This window comes from Pimephales promelas, chromosome 3 (assembly GCF_988280905.1).
Source record: "Pimephales promelas chromosome 3, fPimPro1.hap1.1, whole genome shotgun sequence".
Taxonomy (NCBI): Eukaryota; Metazoa; Chordata; class Actinopteri; order Cypriniformes; family Leuciscidae; genus Pimephales; species Pimephales promelas.
Window position 1 is genome coordinate 23204176 of NC_142771.1, and position 23510 is coordinate 23227685.

Below are 23510 nucleotides of genomic sequence, written 5' to 3' on the forward strand. Positions count from 1 at the left end.
TTATGTTTGAAAAATTATATTCGTGCTGATACATCACTTAGAGAAGAAAAAATACATAGAAGAGAGAGAGAGAGAAAAAAAAATTATGTTTGAAAAAACCTCATTTGTGGAATTTTATTCCTGGTTTTATTTTTGGCCTTTCCTTTTTACTAATGTGTATTTTTTCTATGTACAGTTCTGAAATGCACTTTCTGTAAAGCTGCTTTGAAACATTATGTACTGTGTAAAAGCACTCTACAAATACAAAGTATTTTTCTAATTTACTGCGGTGAACATGTGGAAACTATCAATAACAGTAGCTACATTTAGCTAAGCTCTAATGTGATTGACTGATGTAACATAAACGTTGCTAAAACAAACGTTGCTGTTTAACGTTTCTTCTTTTTAATTATACTAATGTACTAAATAATAACAATATTTATAAAAACTCAAATGCATACGTAAACTCAGCCATTAACAATTTAAATTTAAAACGATCTCTTCCAACAGCTTCGCTCTATGGTTAGTTCAGACTGGTGGTGATGGGTATGTTGTCATATCATTTTCTGCACTGCACTGCAGGCATAAACAGGCAAAATACCATGTTTATAATCATCCGACTTTATTCCCGCCGGTTCCATGCGGTGTGGCCAGAAAAATTGCGGCATTGAATTTATCATAGATAGTTTTTCCACATGAGAAATACAATATGTTTAAAGACTGAAATGAGTGACTGTCATGCTCAATGCTTGACAGTGTAAAAAATTATTTCACACTCCACATTTAGGGGTGCCACAAGGGGGCCCAAGCTTGCTGTCACAGGGGCACTGCCGCGCCCCCATCAATTCTCTTTGGTGAAAACTACAAATTGATTGTGCCACTATGCATGTTAAATTAGTAGGCTAAACCCAGTCTGTGCCAAAAGCATTACTGCACATTGAGTCAAGTAAATCATTATACATCGTTCATTATCAGCTTCCTTCAATGTCACACCTGTCCTGCTCTCTTATTTGTACTTTCTGCACATTACCTCTGCAAATGTGTTGACCATAGACTGTAGTGTTGACGCATGATCTCGCTCCGAATGTTGCCATGTCCACTCATAACGCGTATTCTGGGGATTGTTCTTTGCGTTTTCAGATGAATGAGCAGTAGAGGATGCGTTTTGGGGGGGGGGGGCTTATGGGCTATATGCACGCGTAAGTTCCTCATTTGACTCAAGGATATGCTCGTCCATTTCCGGTTGTGGAGATTAAAGCGGAGGAACACCAAAATTTACTGTCCTCCCGTCTTTGAAACGAAATGTATACGTTTAGATGTAATTTTATTTTATGGTCTATAGTTATGTTTATTTAATATAATTTTAAAAAGAAGCATAAACACAATGAGGGGTGTCTGTTTTGTTGTGACTAAAGTTTCTTTAGTATAACCATGGAGTATAAAATTCAATATTCCCGGTATTGCATTGGACTCTACGATCGGCGGAGTTATCGAGCATCCTTACACCTTCACCGGAAATACTGCCGTGCATAGAGCTAGAGCCCATTCCCAGAAGGTCCGTCGAAAAGTCTATGGACAAATACCGTTATAAATTTAACAATTAATACAATTTTAAAAATGAAGATGAATAAATGATAAATACATAGTTTAAATAAAAGGCTACATTATAGGCCTATATATATATATATATATATATATAGTGAGTAAAAAAATAATAATGTCATCGTCATGTAATAGAAACTCCTGCGTTTTGTGTTTTCTATGCTAACTGACCAAAAAAGAACGCATGGAAAATAAATAGGTCGCTTATTTTGTGCATGTTTTTCAGACCACTTGTGTGTTTCTCATGCGCAATCTGGCAACACTGTTCTGCTCCTACTGTAAACAGCGCTGTGCGCGTCGCTGCACTGGAGTCTAGGGGAGAGAGAGAGATAGGCACAGGGGTAATACAGGCTCCGAACAAAGAGGGCTGAATAAAGTTGGAAGCAAAGGACGATTGTGACAGAGGCTGGAGGATATTAAGGGGGTAAGTCAACTAATTGTATTTCTTTCCTCGAAGCAACCCGATTGATTATGCAAAACGTTTAAATCGATTTTTAGCTGCATTGCTAACGCTGGAACGCACTGGCCTGTCTGTGTATTTCACTTGGCCACTTACCAGTGAACTAATCAACAAGCTCAACATCAGATAATGTCGTAAAGCTAATACCCCGCTGTTTAGTCGTAGATTTTGGCAGTTACATATTATAGCGGACAGTGACAAACAAACAAACGAAAGCAGCAAAATGACAGTTTGCTGTACGTGATGTTGTCCAGAAAATGCGAGAGACAGACAAGTCCGCTGCACAACAGGCCTCGAAAATGATTTTTAACGTTTCACAAAAACTGATCCTCGTTTAAACGAGAAAGTCCCAAATAGACGTGTACGTGTGCTACATTTGCGAGTGAATGGAGGCGTAACGTTACCTTTAAAGTGAGTGGGGGGAGGTTGTGGCACAGCATTTGATGACCCAATTCGAAATACAAATGCATGTCTATTTTGCCTAAAAAAAATCATTATTATATATTTTTATTGCATGTTTCATTAATGCATATTATTTTTTTCCTTGCCTAGGTAACATCAGCAAGTGGTGGTGTTCTCCCATCTCTCCCCTAGTTCTCTCATGCTCGCAGACACAGTCACCCATTTCAAATGTGCCTCTTCTAACTGTCCCGTTTGCATCAATTAAACCAAATTCTCATTACCAAAGAGTTGTTACCACAAAAACACATTTCATAAACACACACACACACACACCAGCATTTCAGCATTCCAAAACAACAAATTCCAAAAACCTTTAAATAGAGCCATAGGTAGTTGTATAAACGCATCATGGCCTCTGTCACCAAATCCTCTCACCCCGAGATCCCTGATAATCACAAGGAGAGCTGGCTGGTGCTGCTTGCTGCCGCTGAGGCTTACAGCCAGACGTCCGGTTGTGATTTGGCTATTTTGACCGCGTATAAAAAGTTCCGTCCCTCCGGGATCGAAGTGGAAGGAACGAGGAATAACGACGGGGGAGGATCTTCCGGAAGCAGAAAGTTTGATTATGCCTATCACGTTTGGGGACAAGGGGCACTGGCTGAGTCGTCACGGCGATACATGGATGACATCGCCGTTCTGCACTCCACCACTGCACTGACGGCACAGAGACACAAACGTCTGAATACAGTGGAGGGAGGAGCCAAACTGGGCTTGGATGTGCCATCTGACAGGCTGGTGAGTGGTGATTCGTTACTGCTGGGGGAGAGGGGACTCCTTGATCGCAACACCTCATGACTTTCTGTCTTCTTTCCAAAGAGCTTGACTGGAGAAGGAGTTGGGACAGTTAGTCCCAACATGAGGCTCTATTCTCAGAGCTACCCGTCCATCTACAGCTCAGCTGCTCCCATTGGCCAGCCAGGTGGTCAGCATGGAGAGCGTGAAAGGGAGAAAGCGGCGATGGAGGAACGTGAGAAGGCAAGAGACAGGAAGGAAACTGTGGACTTAGAGGAAGAGGAGGAGGATGATGATGATGATGATGAAGAGGAGGAGGAGGAAGAAGAAGAAGATTTGGATGGAAGGAGACGTAACCTGAATGAATCGGCAGGTAAGTTCACCTGTTGATGAGATGGTGTTTGTCACCTTTAGGTCCGTTGTGAATTCAAATTCAACTCTATTTCTCAGGTGTCTTCTCAATGGATGAGGATTCTCTGTCCCGGGACTGTGAGCCCTTCTTTGAGTCTGATGGGGAGGAGGAGAGCACTGATGGTGAAATATTATTATTATTATTATTATTGTTATTATATATATATATATATATATAAATAACGTTCATGTTATGAAATGACATTACAGCATTATAATATGCAGCATTAAATATAGATTTGTTATTTAATTATTAGTTTTTTAACTTTAAGCAGATGTTAGAAGGTCATCTAAATGTAAAGATAAGGGATACACTACTGTTCAAAAGTTTGGTGTCAGTACTTTTGTTTTTAAAAGAAAATAATATTTTTATTTCGCAAGGACATGTTAAATTGATCAAAAGACATTGATAATGTTACAGAAAATTTCCCTTTCAAATAAATGCTTTTGTTTTGATCTTTTTATTCATCAAAGAATCCTGAATACACATGTATCACAGTTTCCACAAAAAATATTAAACTGTTTTCAGCATTAAATAAGAACAAGAAAAGTTTAAGCAGCAAATCCGCATTTTGTAATGATTTCTGAAGGATAATGTGACACTGAAGACGATTTCAGGTGCTGAAAATTCAGCTTTACCATCACAGGAATAAATTACTTTTTAAAATATATTAAAATAGAAAACCGTGATTGAAAGCAGTAACCACAATTGTATTATTTCACAATATTACTGTTCTTACTGTATTTTTGATCAAATAAACGCAGTCTTGTGCATAGGAGACTCATGATCTCTAATATCGGCTATGTTACCAATACACATTCATTCATTAAAATCCTTATTCTTTGATCACGAGCAATTGCTAATATCATTGAAAGTATGGAAACCCTGTGTGAGAAACTGAGTAAATATATAATGACTCTCCATGGTTTAAGTGCTTTTCAAAGGGATCAATATCTGATTTGTGTCTGACACTGGAACATAAATGTGTTTTTATTGCTGTTCATGTATTTATATCTGTTTTTATTGCTGTCAGGCTCTCTGAGTGAAGAAGCCCCTCCCCCTCCCCGTGGCTTGGCAATGGGTCACCTGGCATCTCGCTCGTCTAACCCTATGGCAATGGCTCGTTCACTGCCTGTGTCTGTACCTGTGTGGGGCTACAGGAACAACCATGCACATCAGGGTGACTCCCATAGTGGAGAACGGGTCAGTCACACAGCACTTCATGCATGCCCTCATCTACATACACTTCTTCTATGTTTTTTTTTTTTTTTTTTTTTTGTAGTTGTTATTTTGTTCTTTTGATGTGTGCACTTTTAATACAAAATATTTGTTAAATTGTTGGTAGGAAAATTATGCCACCAAAATCGTTTGGCCAATATGGTATGTGTAATGCGATGCATTTCATACAAAATAGGAAAATGACGCAGAAGCAAATGTATATTGCCAATATACACTACCTTTCAAAAATTGAGGATTGGTAAAATTCTTTTAATGTTTTTGAAAGAAATATCTTATATGTATCAAGACTGCATTTATTTAATCAAGAATACAGTGAAAACAGTACTATTGTGAAATATTATTAGAAATTAAAAGAACTTCTATTTTAATAGGTTTTATATGAAATGTTGAAAACAATTGTGCTGCTTAAAGGGTTAGTTCAACCAAAAATTAAAATTCTCACCCTCATGTTGTTCCAACCCCTTAAGACTTTTCTTTATCTTCGGAACACAAATTAATATTAATATTTATATTTTTATATATATATATTTTTAATTAATATTTTTTTATTAAATCTGAGAGATTGATCACTCTTCCACAGGCTGCCAGGTAATTGCATCTGCTGGCCCAGAAAGTTAGTATAGACATCGTTAAAATAGTCCAAGTGCTCAACCTTAAAGGATTAGTTCACTTTTGAAAAAACTTGTGCTGATAATTTACTCACCCCCATGTCATCCAAGATATCCATGTCATTCTTTCTTCAGTCGAAAAGAAATTAAGGTTTTTGATGAAAACATTCCAGGATTTTCTCCATATTGGACTTCAATGGGAACCAAACGGTTCAAAGACAGTTTCAGTGCAAACTACAAACGTTCAAAGGGCTTTAAACGATTTCAGACGATGAATAAGGGTCTTATCAAGCAAAACGAGCGCTCGTTAAAAAAAAAAACAAAAAAAAAAACAAAGTTTAACTTTTATAAGCTCAAATGGTCACCTTCATTTCTTTTCGACTGAAGAAAGAATGACATGGATATCTTGGATGACATGGGGGTGAGTAAATGATCAGCAAAAGTTTTTTTAAAAGTGAACTAAGTTTAAGTTTGTCAAGCGATGAGAATACTTTTTGTCCAAAAAATAAAACAAAAACAAAAATATCGACTTTATTCAGCTATTCTCTTTATTTAAATAAAAACTGTATTTAAATACATTCTGGGGTTGAATCTATGTACTAAAGTAAAACGGGTGCAATATTATTGTACTGTATTATTGACCTAATTATGGATATAATGCTTTGTTGCCAAGTCCTTTCTGACTACCACTCTTGCTGACATTTGGTTATTTTGTTGATAATGTTTATGTCACTTCTTATAATTTTGTCATATATAAACTCTTACATATTGTGTTCAGCTTGATTAAAAGGACTCTTTTATTTCAGGTGGGCTGTGCTGATCTGGACCACATAGCTGCCAGTATGAAAGCCCTACTGGTTCCAGGGGCTACAGACGGAACGGAGATGTTTGGAGCACTGCCACGACCTCGCCTTAATACTGGCGACTTCTCTCTTAAGCACTGAGAGAAGACCAACGTGTGTATGTATGTTTGAGCCTGCTTGAGAACGAGCCGTGAGCTTGTTTGTGTGTGAAAGTGATTTGAACAGAACTGGAGAGTTTAAAAGACAGACACAAGGTTTGATGGATGTTTTTAGCAAAGATGTTGCCAAATTTGAAGCTTATCCTGCATATCATTAGTATTTCTATGGCGTTTAAAGTGGCAAAACCTTTACCAAACCTTCACATCTGCCGCAGAAGGAGGAGGGTTTAATTAGCATGTCTTAATTGGAGAATTTCTTCTGGCTTTGACCGGATGGTTTTGGCAGACTTTTGTGCATTTCATTCAGAAACACTAACAGAACAAATGTCATAACTTCGTTACATTACTAATCGTGCCCTGTAACTGTCCTCTGCAGTGTGGGATTTACTGATAGTATATGAGCCTATTCACATACTGAGACACTCGCACATCCATCATCAGAGAAGCATTGTACATTAGCAAACACTACATGTTCTTGGAAATATAGACTACTGTGAATTCAGTAAAGTATATTCAATGGCAGGATTGCCAAAGCTGACTAGATGTTAATGTGAATGCTTGCAAATGATGTCATTCTCTGCTTGTGTGGACTCACTTTTATTTTTGATAGTCCTGAAGACGTTCTATAAATCAATGCTTTGTGAAGCAAAAGGACAATGAGAGGACAAAGCTTTGAAAAAAAAAAAAAAAAAACCCACCAATGTTTGGGATTTTTCACCCAGAAATGACTTGTTTCTGCATTATAACTGATTAATGTCTTGATAATGGCTATGAATGCAGGAACATAAATTGTATAATTGTTGATTAGTTTGATAACTTCTCTAAAAATGTTGCTAGACTGAAGGATGTGTCAAATATGAGGGTTTACAACACTACAGATGTCAACCAGCTGTGTTCATCTTAAACATTTCACAACTGTTCAATGGTTAAGTAAATCCGTTTTGAATAAAAGTTATTTGTTGTTGAAACCTGTTGCCTTTTTTGTCTTATTTTCCTCTAAAAGTTTTTGTCTTGGTGTGGTTGAGTACGCTGAAGTCTGAATGAAAAAACAGCAACTCTCTGAGGAAGATATGCTTCTGGTGCCCAGCAGAGGGCGGTGTTGGCTTTTTCATGTAGTGACAAAGCCATTCATCTTAAAAGGGACAGTTCACTCCCCAAAAATTAAATTCATTAGTTACTCATCATGTTGTTCCAAACCCATAAGACTTCTGCAAGATTTTTTTTGATGAAATCTTAGCGTTTTCTGTCCCTCCATTGACGGCTACACAACTACCACATCATATTGACACTTCAAAAAGGTAAAAAAAGATCGTTAAATCAATCCATATGATTTGAGTGGTTTATTCCAATATTTTCTGCAGACTCACTCGATCGCAATATGATGAACAGATTAAATTAGGCAATCCCGTTCCCACTTCAAATGTCAGTCCCATTCATCGCAATGGTAGTTGCTTGACAGTTCTTTAAGCAAATGTAAAAAATAAATTTGACATAAATGTGTAAATTACTCTATGTATGTTCTTGTGGCTGGTGATACCTCAAGCACACATACATAGAGAAATATTGTTTTTTCTATCAAAAATACATTTTGAATGTCCATCAATGGATGAAAATTATTTGTGGTCCCACATGGTTAATTTACAGCATCTACACTCTAAACACTCACTGCTGGGTTGATTTAACCCAATTTTGGGTATAATATGGTCGAACACAGCCATTGGGTTACATTTTTAAATTAATTTTTTAACCCAATGGCTGGGTTTGTCCCTATTTTACAGAACAACCCAGCATTTTTAGAGTGTACAAGCAGGGGTTAACTGGGTCAGGCTAACCAGCCAAACCTTGACTCTTTGAGAAGCCCTCCAAAACCATGTACCTGGTTTTAATGACATGTCAGCAATAAAAACAACACACCACTCATATAGAACACAAATTAGTATTATTTTGCACTGGTTTATTAGTGCACAGAAATAAATATTCACTACAGTATCTGCATTTGTCACATGGAATATAAAATGAAAACAGTGACTATTCAAAATCATTCATATAAAGATTACTGCAACACCAATTTACTGGTTAAAGTAATATATTATGAGGATGCACACTTTTGAACCAACCAGGTTTAGAATGCAAGTCTCCATTTACAGTTTAATTTTGTTATTGTAGTTAGAGACCTTTTTTTTTTTTTTTTTTTTTTTTTTGCTTCTGACTCTCCCTACCAATAGAATTTTCCTGCATCCTCTTCTTTTCCTTACATCACCCTTACAACAGGGAAAAAACTGTCTCTAACTACAATAATTCTTCCAACCCCTCCTTCTCTTCAGGTATCCCCCTCTTTACTGGTCCTTCTTTCGGATCCAGCAGTAGGAGTTCCTGCCCACCCAGAAACCAGGGAAGAGCTTCTCATTTACTTTGGATGCAAATCGATGAACCAGTTTGACCTCCTTGGAGCCGTTCTCTCCCTCTTCAACAAGGTAAAACTTGATGATGCCAGCTGGCTGGTCAGCATAGATGCCGATGACGGGGCAGAGAGGAGCCTGGATTTCTGTGTTCTCTCCATTGTGCCAGACATGGTAGCAGGATCCGGCCCAGCCAGCACCCCATGAAAGGTCATTCTCTCCCAGGCCACATGAGCCATCCTTAGCTTTTCTCCCTGCGCTTTCACACGCTGCCCCGATCACCACCCAGCCCTCATATTCCACCTCCCAGTACCCACGATTGTCCAGAAGACCCTCCTTACACAGCACCTTCAGGAGGATAGTCAGTTGTGAAAGTCAGTTATGTGCTTACTACATGTTGACCATGACAGTCTTACAGATTACATTCTGTCATCATTTAGTTACCCTCATGTCATTCTAAACCCATATCTTCTGTTGAACTTTGAGAACTGGATCAGTTTGATTTGCAAACAGATCATTCAGACTCGACCAGAAAGTTTAAAAAAAGTGTTAAAAGCTTGAATTTTGAGAGTTTTCAATTTGAAGGATTATTTTAAAGGGTTAGTTCACCCAAAAATGAAAATTAAGTCATTAATTACTCACCCCCATGCTGTACCAACCCCGTAAGACCTTCGTTCGTCTTCGGAACACAAATGAAGATATTTTTGATTAAATTTGAGAGCTGTATAACTACCACATTGGCTCCTAAGGGACTGCCTCTTGACGGCCCAGAAAGTCAATGAAGAAAATGTTTAAATATCCCAAGTGACTACCGTGGCTCAACTATATGTTTATCAAGCGACGCGAATACTTTTTGTGCGAAAAAACAAACAAAAATAACGAGTTTATTCGACTATTTCTTTTCTTCCTTGTAGGCCAGAACGAGACTTCCTTATAGATTTCCACAACGCATGCGCGAGAATTGCGATCTAAGCTGGTGTAAGCTGGTGTGAGCAGATCGCAATTCTCGCGCATGCGTCGTGGAAATCTATAAGGAAGTCTCGTTCTGGCCTACAATGAAGAAAAGAAATAGTCGAATAAACTCGTTATTTTTGTTTGTTTTTTCGCACAAAAAGTATTCGCGTCGCTTGATAAACATATAGTTGAGCCACGGTAGTCACTTGGGATATTTAAACATTTTCTTCATTGACTTTCTGGGCCGTCAAGAGGCAGTCCCTTAGGAGCCAATGTGGTAGTTATACAGCTCTCAAATTTAATCAAAAATATCTTCATTTGTGTTCCGAAGACGAACGAAGGTCTTACGGGGTTGGTACAGCATGGGGGTGAGTAATTAATGACTTAATTTTCATTTTTGGGTGAACTAACCCTTTAAGTTTAAAGTATAAAGCTGAAATTTTGAAGGTTTTGAAAGCAGTACAGAAGATAGATAGATAGATAGATAGATAGATAGATAGATAGATAGATAGATAGATAGATAGATAGATAGATAGACTTACTGCATATTGCTAGCAGGAATTAGCATGTTGCTATCATGTTTTAGCATGTAAGATAGTTGCTAACTTTTGCTAGTGATAGAAATTTGGTGGTTTATAAATATTCTATTAGAGTTTTTGTGTAAAAGTTTTGTCCCCCTGAATGCAGGTCTATGGGACTTTTCCTGGTTTTGATCGTCTGCTAGACGAAATTCATTTCATTTAGAAAAGAAATGCAGAACCGTAAGTCAGATCAGTTAGAAAAGATTCAGAAGTTTGAACTGAGTGAACTATAAGTATGAGTTGACCTGAATAACTATAACATAAAACAATATGAGATTTTGATTTCTTATGTCATCATTTTGACTAGTTTTCTCACGAATTGGTATCTTTATGTCATAATTGTCTTTAAGTCATGTTTTTGTTGATCAATGTTTATGTGAATAAGCACTTAAATTAAATCTGATCAAATCATATTTAATCAAAGCATAAATAAAAAAGACAGTACTAAAAGACTGTATATCCATGAGAGGATATAAAATGGATTTTTGATATTATACTACAGATTGGAACAACAACAGCAACAAAAATAGAGACAGATAGAGGAGACTGGCTTTACATACCTGTGGTGAATGTTCATATCTCTCTGGTCTGTCCAGAACAGGACACACTTCCTCTGACATTCGTGAGACTTTGGTCCCACCTTCTGAGAGCCACAACATTTTCTGAGCAGTTCTGTCATCCAGAGAAAGATTTATCCAGTCTGAGAGAGAAATAACATTTCAGAGGACAAGCGGCTATAAACTTACAAAACAGAACCATATAAAAGGACTGTCCCATGCTGATGCGTACACTTCATCAGCTCAGCTCTAGTATTGGGCTCGGTGATGTTGGGCTCATACGGTGGTGCCTTTGCTGTGATGGAAGGGAGAAGAAAGAGAACAAGGTCATTATATTTTTTACCACGACTGCACAATCCTATTTGAATGTCAGCTGTCTAATGGTGGCTTAGGCTTCAGGCGATCTCCATTGTATTATTATCCACTCCCATTAACACTATTAAGAGAGGTGTAAAGACAACAGCTGTCTTTGTAGGACTGCATGGTTCACAAGTACCTGCATGATTTGCTTCTTTTCTTGATCCTTTTCTTCCTGTAGGAGTGAAAATTGACATAAATTAACATCAGGGTTAACTTCAAACCACTTTAAATGAAGCAATGGGCAGTTTTAGGATTACACTGACACTACACAAGCATTCGATCTTCCATTTCATACATTGCTTTTCTGATCCCCCTTCCTTACCTCTCGCGTGCAATGTATCACCCTATGGTATGCCATTCATCTTCCCCCACTGTTGTTAGCACTGCATCATATAGTTTACCCATGCCTGTCAGGGTTTATGTTACATCTAAAGAGCATGCTAGGCCTAAACTTACATTCACCATGGACACACATCATAGGCTCTGACAGCAGTTTCTAAGAATACTTAATTTCCATGGTGTTATTGGCATGTTCATGTCCAGCACTGGGCTTGAAGGTTTAACACTTTTCTCGCTGTTGCTGATTTTCACAAGCACCTTCTCAGAAAACCATCTGCGGTCGTCTGGCTCATGCATTAGTGCTCCCACATTTTTGCCTTCTTTTGTTAATGTCACATTAACATTAGTTGCTCCCTCCCTTCGGTTATCATATTGCTCAGTGGTATTAAAGGAGAACTCCGGCGAACAATTAACCTTTGGTCTAATAAAACATCGGTACCTAGTCAATTGTTCTCTGAGTTTTGTTTTCATGATAATCGAATGTAAAGCGTTTTGTCTCTAAAAACTGTTTAGCGTATAATGCTAGTAATGGGGGCATTGAGTAAGTAAAAAGAAATCGCTAGTTTATACCACTAACAAGGCTCAAAATAGCCCCACACTAACGCAGTAACACAATGAGGCTCCATACATGCAAAACGAAGCATTGAGAACTTTGTAAGTGTACAGACCGTTTAATAAGAAGATACTTTATGAAGACAGTTCACTTCGCGTATACAGACAGGAGCCATCTTAAAAAATAGTCTCGATAAGTCGATCCCCGAACGCCGTTCATACAGTTTAGAAGTTCGTTGAACTTCATAGAGTTCAGATAAACAGTTCAGAAGTTCGTTGAACTTCATAGAGTTCAGATAACTCAGCAAGGCGTTCGGGGATCGACTTATCGAGACTATTTTTTAAGATGGCTCCTGTCTGTATACACGAAGTGAACTGTCTTCATATAGTATCTTCTTATTAAACGGTCTGTACACTTACAAAGTTCTCAATTCTTCGTTTTGTATGTATGGAGCCTCATTATGTTACTGCGTTAGTGTGGGGCTATTTTGAGCCTTGTTAGTGGTATAAACTAGCGATTTCTTTTTACTTTCTGCCCCCATTACTAGCATTATACGCTAAACAGTTTTTAGAGATAAAACTCTTTACATTCGATTATCATGAAAACAAATCTCAGAGAACGGTTGACTATGTACCGATGTTTTATTAGACCAAAGGTTCATTGTTCGCCGGAGTTCTCCTTTAAGTGTATTAGTTCAACTTGTTTGTCAATTTAAGTGTAAAGTGCCTGAGGAGGAGAAGGTCACTGTAACAATGAATTGTACAACTAGATTTCTAGTGTCCTAAAAAAAGAGCAATGTAGTGGTTAAAACCGAAAGGTTGCTGGTTTGAGAGGCAATTCTCTTTTTCTATGGTTATATTTTGGTTTTTTATTGCTTTATTGGACTGGACAGAGATAAGAGAGGAAACCACATAGTGGAGCAAGTGGCAAGGGATCAGCAAAGGATCTTGAGCTGGGAATCGAACTCGGTTCTGTGGAGTTGCAGTTGCATTGTATATCAGAGCACTGACCTCAAGGTTATCAACTCCGACAAAGATCATTTTTCTCCTTTTTTTCAGTTAAATTTTTACAAATTCTTAACAGAGGATAAATTTACTTGACGAGTAAGACTGTGTATTATATTTTCAGAGAATGTATCTTTATAGTATTGCACTTTTACCACAAATATATATGTATATATATAGGCCTATATATGTTAAAATATTTGGGCAAAATACAAATGTGTATACATATTGCTTGCTTCTCAAATAAATGAATCTTATTTTAAAGCTACACTGTGTAACTCTTTTAGTTTATTCTTAGCTAAAAACGCTTAGTTCTTTCAAAGATATATGTGCTCATTAATGTATATTTACTTCGTTCAAGTAATAAAGTATTCCAAGTGTACAATATGACGTTCAAAATACATACGGGTAAGGGGTTCTTGGTCGCCATGTTGCCCCTCCATCTTGAAAGTACATTAGCCAAAGAGGGACATACCCGTTAATTCAAGCTTCGCCTTTCGCGTTTACGTTTGAGTTAACACTCATGAACGAGGTCGAACTGGAAGCCATGTTAATCTTGGACTATATTGGCCACCGTAGGAGTTAAAACGAAATCGGAATTGAGAGGAACAGAAACTAATATTCACTGGATGGTCATATACCTTTTCACTGCTAGATGGGAGTAAAAATCACACAGTGTAGCTTTAAGGTATATTTTTAGAAATCTTTCAATGTTTTTAAATATGTTAGTGCTATATCGCTAGATCAAAAGACTAACACTTTAACGCTTTATTTTACTGTGTCCTTGTTACACATTACATGTAGTTACTGTAATAATAACTATATATGCATATAATTACAACCAAATCCCAACCCTATAGTAAGTATGTGTAGTTAATTATTATTACTCAGTACTTAAATGTATAATTGCACTCTAACATGGACACCTTAAAATAAAATGTAACCATGTCATATTTTCAGTGTAGGGTTCTTCTGTCGGCTGATTAAAAAAAAAAGCCTGAAAGTGAAACCTTGCAGAATTTTTGTCTCACTTTCAGTGAAATCAGATATCCCCATCAGAGGTGACTGGCATCACTATGGATCTTCGTGACAGCGTGCAGCCCTAAATGATTGGGTCAGCTGTGTTCCAATGCATACAGGACAGCGACTTCTGTACACCTGTTCAGATCCCCCACCACTGTTTGTGATCTTGGTGACAATCACTGAAAACAGATCATCATCGCCAAGCGCCAACATTATAATCTTTGATCAACCTTCAATTCTTTTATATGTTATACATCTTGAAGACACACATGCTCTATGCACATCATGACAAGCAGGCCCTTGAGGCCATCAAGTAATTATGAGATACAAGCTCGATCAAATGGAGGGTGATAATGAAAAATGGTGGTGCAGTCATTAATCTTTACTAGAGTTTAACACATGAAATGAAATCTTAGAAATAATCCAGGTGCACAAAAAAAATATCATTAATACCTTTGGGCTTAAACACAGGCAGTTATAGAGGAATGGATGGTAGAGGAACGAAGGGAACGGAGGTGGTAAGGGATCAGGGCCAGAGATTAGCAACTGCTGCTGACAGGTCACTCCATCAGTCAGCCTGTTTCACCCTCTCTTCGGGACCTCTCCCTTATAGGGGCTGGTATGGAGGGACTCAGAAAGAACAAGAGGGAGGGGTCGAGCAGAACAGCCAGCATACTGTACTATAACCATGGTCATGAAGCAGACCTCTAAAATAAAACAAGTCAGAAAGTCTCGGTGAGTCTCTGTTCACGCGATTTAAAGACGCACTGACAGCTCTTCAAGTTAGGGGTTTCTCCCTGGTGTGTTTTTCCCTTTTCACACCATTCTTTGTAAACCCTAGAAATGGTTGTGCGTGAAAATCCCAGTAACTGAGCAGATTGTGAAATATCAGACTGGCCCGTCTAGCACCAACAACCATCTCATGCTCAAAATTGCTTAAATCACCCTTCTTTCCCATTCTGACATTCAGTTTGGAGTTCAGGAGATTGTCTTGACCAGGACCACACCCCTAAATGCATTGAAGCAACTGCCATGTGATTGGTTGATTAGATAATTACATTAAAGAGAAATTGAACAGGTGTTCCTAATAATCCTTTAGGTGAGTGTACCGTATATTTAAGTCAGAATTAGGCTATTGCACTCCTGTTGCGCTCGTTCAATGTGAAGTTTAGCAGCAAAATGGAAATACTTGCACAACTTTCCAACATTTACAGATTTAGAATATACCTCTAAAATGTAAGTTTTGCACAGAGGAAAACATCATATCTCAAATGCATAGAACAGCTCAAAATATGTGCTGTGTGCTGTGGTGGATCGATTTGATCCATGATTGACCTCTAGGGCTGCTTAGGCCCCGTCCACACTACTGCGTTTTCGTTTAAAAACGGAGAATTAAAACTAATACAATCTCCGTCCACACCAGCGTTTTATCTGCGTATTATCTCCGTCCACATTAAAACGATTGAAAACGTGGATCACGTGACCATTCACCAACACTGGGCATGCGCGTGCCGGTGTTAACAGTGGTTGGCGAATCAGGGAAGGATACGTCATGACTGATAACACCCAATCATAGAGCCGAGCGTCAGCCCCTGGTCAGCGTTTCTGATGATTGGGGACGGTAATATTATGATAAGATCCCCTTCCTACGTCAGAAAGGGAACAAAATCTGATTGGCTAATTTTTTTTGACATGCTTGCAGAGAAAGGCTTACCAAAACAAAGATACTGGGTTGTCACTTTTCACGTTTGTGTTCATAGAAGCACTGGGGTCCGGATTATAGCACTTGAACACGGAAAAGGTCAGATTTTCATGATATGTCCTAATTAACTCTAAAAACACAATGCAATGCATAATTAAAAATCAATACCTAATAATATCAATTCGCTTCGTACATATATCGCTTTTATCGATTTATAAGGAAGGGGGAATCTCCTCAACCAATCTCCTCGGTTTAACATTTCATCCGAAGGACAGTGCTTTTTGACAGTAGAGTGTCCCCATCACTGTACTGTAGTGTTAGGGCCCACACAGACCACAGATGAATGCCCCCTGCTGGCCTCACTAGCACCTCTTCCAGCAGCAGGAGGTCCCACCCAGGGCAGGCCATCAGCCATATCACCCTAAATCTATTTTATTTATTTTTTTAAAAAGACTGTTTTAATTTTTTTTAATTATTACATATATATTGTAGATAAAAACAATATATTGTAGTAAAATATTAATAATTTATTGAGCTTTATGCTTATCAATAAATTTTTTTGTTACATGTATACAAACATAATTCAAGATTATATTAAAAAAATTAAATGTCTTACAAAAATAGTGCTTCTCAAGTAAATGTATTACATATACATATATATATATATATATATATACTTAATTTTTACTTTTACTAATATTATTTTTTGTAAAACTGGAAAATAAGACTGTTTAAAAAAATAAGACTGTTTGCATTGGAGGAAATTACAAACGTGTAAGAGTAGTGAAGATTGATACGGTTGTGTCATTCACACTTATGGACACCATGAGCATGACATCATGGTAAAATCTGTTATATTATCCATGTTATAGTTTCAAAAATTCTTTAACTTTGTCCTTTTATTGAATCTTAGTTTACAATAAAACTTTCATCATTTAAACTGGAACAACCTTCTACTATTGAGTAAGTTTGAACTTCACCTCTTTTTAGCATCTGCAGCTATGTTGTTGACCTCAGGGTCTTTGCTAGGCTTTAGTGTCTTTTGCTCGTGATGACAGTGCAGAAAGCGAGTTGTGTGTGTTGGACACGTCCGTAGCGTGTCTTGCCAACCCCTGCCATGCACCCAGGCGCTATGGGCATGGGATGGTTCATATTTGGTAGTTGGATCAATGAGATGCTATGCATGATGATTTGAGAGGGAAGGCGATGGATATGATCTCGTGGCCCTGGCCCCCCGAGTGTTGAAAAGCTCATGCTGAGTGTCGGCCTTCTGTTGATTGCTTACTTGAAACAGGCCGAATGGAAAATAACATGAACAGACAGATGCACAAATAGAGGGATTCATGTCTGTAAAGGGAGATTTTGGAGGTGTGACACATTACAGTCCTGAGAAAGACATGCTTGGAAAAGAGACGTTCTCGTGTACTGGTTAGATCAGATCTCTCTTAACAGAGATTGAGTTGGTTTCCATGCTGACTTAGATTCCTGAGAATTATGATGTCTCATGAGCATGTGGTGACTGATCTTGCCGAATACTGCCATGCCCAGTAAGTCAGACCCAACTTGGCTAAATCACAGGAGGCATACAAGAACGGTAGAGGGGTGGAGATAAGTTACTGTGGAGGGTTTTACACTTCATTATTCCTGTGCTCAAGAAGGCGGCATGTCATCATTGATAAGTTCATAATAAATCACAGGGAGCCCCTTTTCAACTTTTAATAAGGTGTTTACAAGGTGAAAGGCAATACTAAAAATTATATTATTTAATTTGACATGTTTACTAATTATATATTTATTTTATATTTAATTGAAAATTATGAATAATCATTTTACATTTTAATACAAACTTGAAATGAAATTAAGAGCAAGAAAGAGAGAGTTGTTGAGATGACAGATGAGAACAAAGTGTTAAAGTAGAAGGGTGAAAGAGGTACCCGTGCAAATATAACACCTGAAAGAAGATTCGTCTGATGAATGCAGATCAGGTTACTTCTGTACAAATACATAAATCTCACTGACTGATATTGAAACATTTTAAATATGCAATGATTAACTTATAGAGTTGGGCGTACACATTACAGTATTTGTAAATGCTGAGTAAAAGCCTTGTTTATGTGCACATATGTCGCATTTGACCTCTTTAAAACACTTTAAATAGTATGTAAGTGATAAGACTGCTTGAGTCTAAAGGTTGTTTAACAACATGCTTATCTTAAAATACATGCAGGGCCAAGAGAGAGTGGTCTTGTATGAGCATCTTTCCTCTTATTATAATTTGTTGTCGAAAGATTGAGTAGAGCAGCTGCTAAACTCTTTGTGTCTGTAAAGACTATTATTATTTTCCTGTGCAGACGAGAGTAACAGTATGACAATAATGTCCAAGGTGCCCTCTCCTCATGCTGTCTTTCCTGTGTACCTCTGATCCCAGCTTTCTCGGAGCATACGTAACGCAACTCACACAAACCGTCAGAATAACCTTCCATCAAGTCAGCATTGTGGTGACACTTTTAGTTTGGGTACTGTCACCAGAGCTGTAAATACTGCTGGTCCTAGGCATGTAGACTCGGTTTGAAGTGCCCAGAAAGATGTGTGTTTGCATTACCAGGTGCATTCCATAGTCTGAGATGAATTATTATCCATACATTCCAGACTACGGTCACACACACATGCACACATATTTACTTAGCTCTGTCAATAAGGGCATTCCATAGACTACTATTGGTTTTATATACATTTATTTATTCTCAAATGAGCACTACCCTAAAAAGAGGTTTTGTCAGATTTAGCTCACAACAAAAATGGTTAACACACACACACACACTATTTTCCCTTTCGGTTTCAATTATACCTATCAGTTAGGTTATTTTATGTTTTTAATTTTGTGCTATACCATGATAAACTAAAATATATATATATATATATATATATATATATATATATACAGTATATATATATATATATATATAAAACAAATATTTATAATTTTTAATGTATACATACATATATTTATATATATACACACAGTGTATATATATATATATATATATATATATAAAACAAATATTTATCATTTTATGCCATCTATACCATAACCAATATAGGCTTTGTTTACTATGGCTTTTCCTCTGGAAACTTAATTTTCTTATGCCCTCACTTGCTGGGTTTTTATTTTATTTTTTATTAAGTGACTTGTACATTTGATTTTAGATCGTCACTTTTTTTCTGTTGTCCTCCCTCCATTTATATCTATGTGAAAATTGACGTACATAATTATGTCTTCTTTAAAGCAGTGTTTTACTTATATAAAGCACAAGTTTTACTTATTTACTTCTAGAGTGCCAGATTATTTAAAAATATCAAGCAACATCCAATGGTGCATTTGTAGAAAGTTACAGTTCTTAGCTTAATTGAGGCAGAAAGCAACAACAAGGCGTCCTGGCTGACAGGTGAGCCTGTATGGAAAATAGTACATTGATATTGGTAAGGTAATGAGCCCTTACCTGCGTTCTTTGCTTCAGGCATGATTCCGTTGGTGCTTGGGGTACTACTGGGCATTGCAGGGTTGGATGAGCGTCTGTTTTGACTCCGAGTCTCTCAGTCTCTGGGTTCCCTTCTTATTCCCTCTTGAAAAGGCGGGGAGGAAAAGACACTGCCTATAGGGAGGGGGTCTGTAGGTGGTTGAGGTGGTGAACACGAGGTTGATCCTGTCACTTAAACCCTGTGAAGTTCACGTGTACCATTAAATGAGCCAATAAAAGGATATAGTACAGCACACATACACACAGTTGTGCATATGAAGCAGATCTTATGACAAAAGAAAAGCGCAAAGATTTCAAGAAAATAGCATGCTATTTTATTTCACTGAAAGTGTTTTGTACAAAAGGTGTTTTATTTTTTTTTTTTATACAAAGAGAAGAAAGAATAGGTTTTCTGACCCCATCGTTCAGCAGGGCGTCTGACGGTGTCTGTCACACACAAACCGAACATTATTCGGTTGACCTTTTTTATGTTGTGGGAAATGTTATGTATCCACAGCAACTTTGCCAAAACTGAGATGCAAAATGGACCTGCAGGGTATCATAAGAAGCTGAAGATTTAGAATGAGCTTATTTCTGACACTTAGCTGCAGAACTTCTCATCTCATTTGCCTCCAAAAATGATAATATCAATTAATGGAACAAAAGGATTGTAAAAACAACAAATATGTACTAATCTGAGGTGGATCCACTGAACCGTATTACAGCACATTATCTCTTTGTAATGAATCATTTTTTTTATCACCAACTTTAATGCTTGAAAGCAGACTGTGGATTATGTAAGTATCTAACCAATCTTCATTCCTGATAAATGAGACAGGTGTATTCCTCTCTAATTCTTCTCACTCTTAGCACCTCGGTTCCCATTAACATGGTAAGGAGAAACGGATTCCCTTCCACTTTGAAGACCTGAGAGTTAGCCGGTGGAATTTTAATAGGTGGCAACTAAGCTATGTTTAGCTAAAATATTGTACATTGTGTGGGTATGTGAATGTATAAGATGCTTTAAGAGACACCCTAACCATACCTCCAGCCAAAATAGCGTTGTTGGAATGACAATGGTTCGTAAGTTAACCGGCACAATGTTTGTCTGTCCTGCATAAATCAGAAGTAACTATTATCAAAATATATTGTCACAAGATAAAGATTCCAGTTTCTATTATTATAGTAAACTCTGGTAAACCACAAACGGTGTAACAGGGTGTGCATTAAATGCAAAAGACCAACAAAGTGAAGGAGAAGAACTTAAATACACATGAACTTAATGACAAACAGCTGTGAAGATTGTCTGTGGAAACTGATTAGTGGCGGTAAATTCAAACAAAGGAACACATGATGAATGAAAAACTGAGTTTACGCAACTGAATAAGCAGACAGGAGTGTACTTTTCAATGACTACATGTCTGAGAAACTTACTGTTAATTCTGGAATGCCACAGGGCTCTATTTTGGGGCCCTTGCTGTTTACAGTATATATTAATAATCTTAGTGAAAATGTTATTAATGCAAAAGTACACCTGTATGCTGATGATACCATTATCTATTGTTCTGCAAAATCTACTGCCGAGACAATTTTAAATTTACAAAAAGCACTTGAAAATATTCAGCTCAATCTACACACATTGAATTTAGTGTTAAATGATAAGAAAACTAAATACATGTTTTTTACTAACTCGTAAGCCTGGACATTTCTTGCCGCAGCTCCACACATTACAAGGCAGGCAAATAGAATTAGTTTCCTCATACAAATATTGGAGGAAAACATGTCTTTTGATTTGCATATTAAACTCACTAAATTAAAATTAAAGCTGTTTTTTTTCTTTAGGAACAGCACTTGCTTTACAAAGAAAGCCAAGAAAAGGCTGGTTAAATCTACCTTTTAGCCAGTTTTAGATTATGGAGATGTGTTTTACAGACACTCCACAAAGACCCTGTTGAAATCATTGGATTCTGTGTATCATTCAGCACTGAGATTTATATTGCATGCAAAGTACTCTGTCGCTAACATCATTGTGTATTATATGAAATGGTTGGTTGGCCCTCACTTAACACAAGAAGGCTCAAACATTGGTTGAGAAACCTTTGTGTAGAAATCAATAACTGGACACACTCCTTCATATTTAACTACACTCTTAGCACCCAGTAAATCAAAATACAATCTAAGATCAAGTAGATACATACTGTATGATGTTCCACAAACTAAAACAGAGTTTGGCAAAACTGCTTTTAGTTACAGTGCTCCAACATCATGGAATGAGTTGCAAAATCAGCTAAAATTACAGGTTTTTATTTCACATACTGAGTTCAAGTCCTAGGTCAAATTTCTCAACACGTTTACGATTGATTTAAAATATGATTTTCTGTTTTTATTTTTATATTCTTGTGCATCCCTGTATGTTTGTTACTTGTTGCCTGTGTAAATTTATCCTCTACGTGTGCTGCCTTCTTGGCCGCAGGGCTCACTTGTAAAAGAGATTGTAGTCATCTCAATGTGATTTTTTTCCTGGGTAAAATAAAGGTAAATAAAATAAAAAAGAAGGAGATTTAGGAGGCAGACAAGGAGGGGGTGAAGGGATGGTGATGGGAGCCAAACTTTGGGTTAAATATGGACAAACCCAAATGTTGGGTTAAAAATGTAATTTAAAAAAATGTAACCCGATGGCTGGGTTATATATATATATATATATATATATATATATATATGAGACACTGTTATATTATATGAGACACTGTTATATTATATGAGACACTGTTCTGTCTCATATATATATATATATATATATATATATATATATATATAATATAAAACCGCCAATGTGTTAATAGAGCAAAATCAAAACCGTGAGACCTCACACTAAACCTTTGCTGTAAACACTAGCCCAGAATACTTTAAAATCACAGGGGCATCCCTGGCTCTCGGAGTAACGGGTAGTCATGGCGACACAGCTGAACATACAGTGACAGGATGTGAGATTTATGACGGTCCACTGACAGAGGCCTCTCCTAAACAGAGGCTTCCGTTTCCTTTTCCTGCCATGTTTATGTGCTCTACTCTCATATGCCATCCAATTCTTCTTGTGGACATATTTGAAGTGGAGCTGAATTCAGAATCAGACTTTATATTAGCAAAAGTTGTACATTTCTACCGGGCTGGGGGTGGGGGATTTAAAACAATATTTTTCCTTTAATAAACAATATTTCAGTCTGAATAACTTGTGACCTAAATGCAATACTGACTAAAACTAGCATATCTAATTGTGTTTGTTATTCTCTTATTTGGGCTTTTTGTGTCCTCCTCTGCGTGTTCAGACAAATACAGTGGCAGACGGAGAGCGAGAAAGAGAGTGAGCCAGAGAGAAATGCCCTTATGACGCCACACACACACACCACTGTTCTGTCTCAGTTTCATGTACTTCTTGGTATCCACACATTCATCAGGGCTGTGATGATAGTTCTTCACTGAATGATCTATTTGTAGAGAATTTCACAACCTAATACCAAATACTTAGAAAGGGCTAAACGCTTGAGATTTGTGAAGTCAGATGTACAATGTTTTACTTCTCATTAGTTTAACAGCTAAAGCCGGGAAAACAAATGAAGGTCTCCTGCTTGGTCATTTGACCTGGTATATTTTAGCCCACCAGGGTTGTTTACAGAGGCAAGTAAGCACAAAGGTGTCAGACCTTGGAATACGAGCAGCTCCCTTTACTTGTCATTGACTCTGAAATTCATTCAAGCTGTTCTGCTTGCTTCTGAGTTTAACCATGACTTTGGCCTGGAAAAAAGAGACTGACAGTGATTGATAAAGGTCATTGACTCGTCCTGCTCCACAGGACTACAAAATCTTTCAGAGAACATGGGTGTGTGGTGTGGTCAAGGGTTTAGAGGAACACGTTTGAGTGTTGTCTGTGCTGAGCCTCATAAGATCCAGATTTACCACACACTGCCAAAGTTATACATGAACGGACCCAAGACAAACAGGCCCACAAGCTGAGAATGACTGACAGCTGACAAAGATAGCCACAGAAAGGGGACATGAGCTTATGGT

The 23510-nt window shown here is 37.5% G+C and overlaps 2 protein-coding genes across 2 annotated transcripts; one reads left to right on the top strand and one right to left on the bottom strand.

Moving 5' to 3' along the window:
- Positions 1-1813: 1813 nt before the first annotated feature.
- On the top strand, positions 1814-7124 carry akt1s1 (AKT1 substrate 1 (proline-rich)). The gene is made up of 6 exons (XM_039686045.2): positions 1814-2005; positions 2594-3238; positions 3320-3608; positions 3686-3769; positions 4681-4850; positions 6301-7124. Exons 2-6 carry the CDS (start codon positions 2852-2854, stop codon positions 6436-6438), a joined length of 1068 nt encoding a protein of 355 aa, XP_039541979.1. The 5' UTR covers positions 1814-2005; positions 2594-2851; the 3' UTR covers positions 6439-7124.
- Positions 7125-8270: 1146 nt separating this feature from the next.
- Positions 8271-19667, bottom strand: LOC120489306 (tripartite motif-containing protein 16-like protein). The gene is made up of 5 exons (XM_039686046.2): positions 19428-19667; positions 11443-11478; positions 11179-11241; positions 10950-11089; positions 8271-9202 (listed from the first exon to the last, which is right to left on the bottom strand). Exons 1-5 carry the CDS (start codon positions 19480-19482, stop codon positions 8792-8794), a joined length of 705 nt encoding a protein of 234 aa, XP_039541980.2. The 5' UTR covers positions 19483-19667; the 3' UTR covers positions 8271-8791.
- Between the last annotated feature and the right edge of the window lie 3843 nt (positions 19668-23510).

Coding starts and splice junctions, on each gene's coding strand:
- akt1s1 (XM_039686045.2), top strand. CDS start 2,852: ATGGCCTCTGTCACCAAATCCTCTCACCCCGAGATCCCTGATAATCAC. Junction 3,609..3,685: donor TAACCTGAATGAATCGGCAG/GTAAGTTCACCT, acceptor TCTATTTCTCAG/GTGTCTTCTCAATGGATGAG. Junction 4,851..6,300: donor ACTCCCATAGTGGAGAACGG/GTCAGTCACACA, acceptor CTTTTATTTCAG/GTGGGCTGTGCTGATCTGGA.
- LOC120489306 (XM_039686046.2), bottom strand. CDS start 19,482: ATGCCCAGTAGTACCCCAAGCACCAACGGAATCATGCCTGAAGCAAAG. Junction 11,479..19,427: donor GCCTGAAGCAAAGAACGCAG/GTAAGGGCTCAT, acceptor TCACTCCTACAG/GAAGAAAAGGATCAAGAAAA. Junction 11,090..11,178: donor TAGAGCTGAGCTGATGAAGT/GTACGCATCAGC, acceptor TTTCTCTCTCAG/ACTGGATAAATCTTTCTCTG.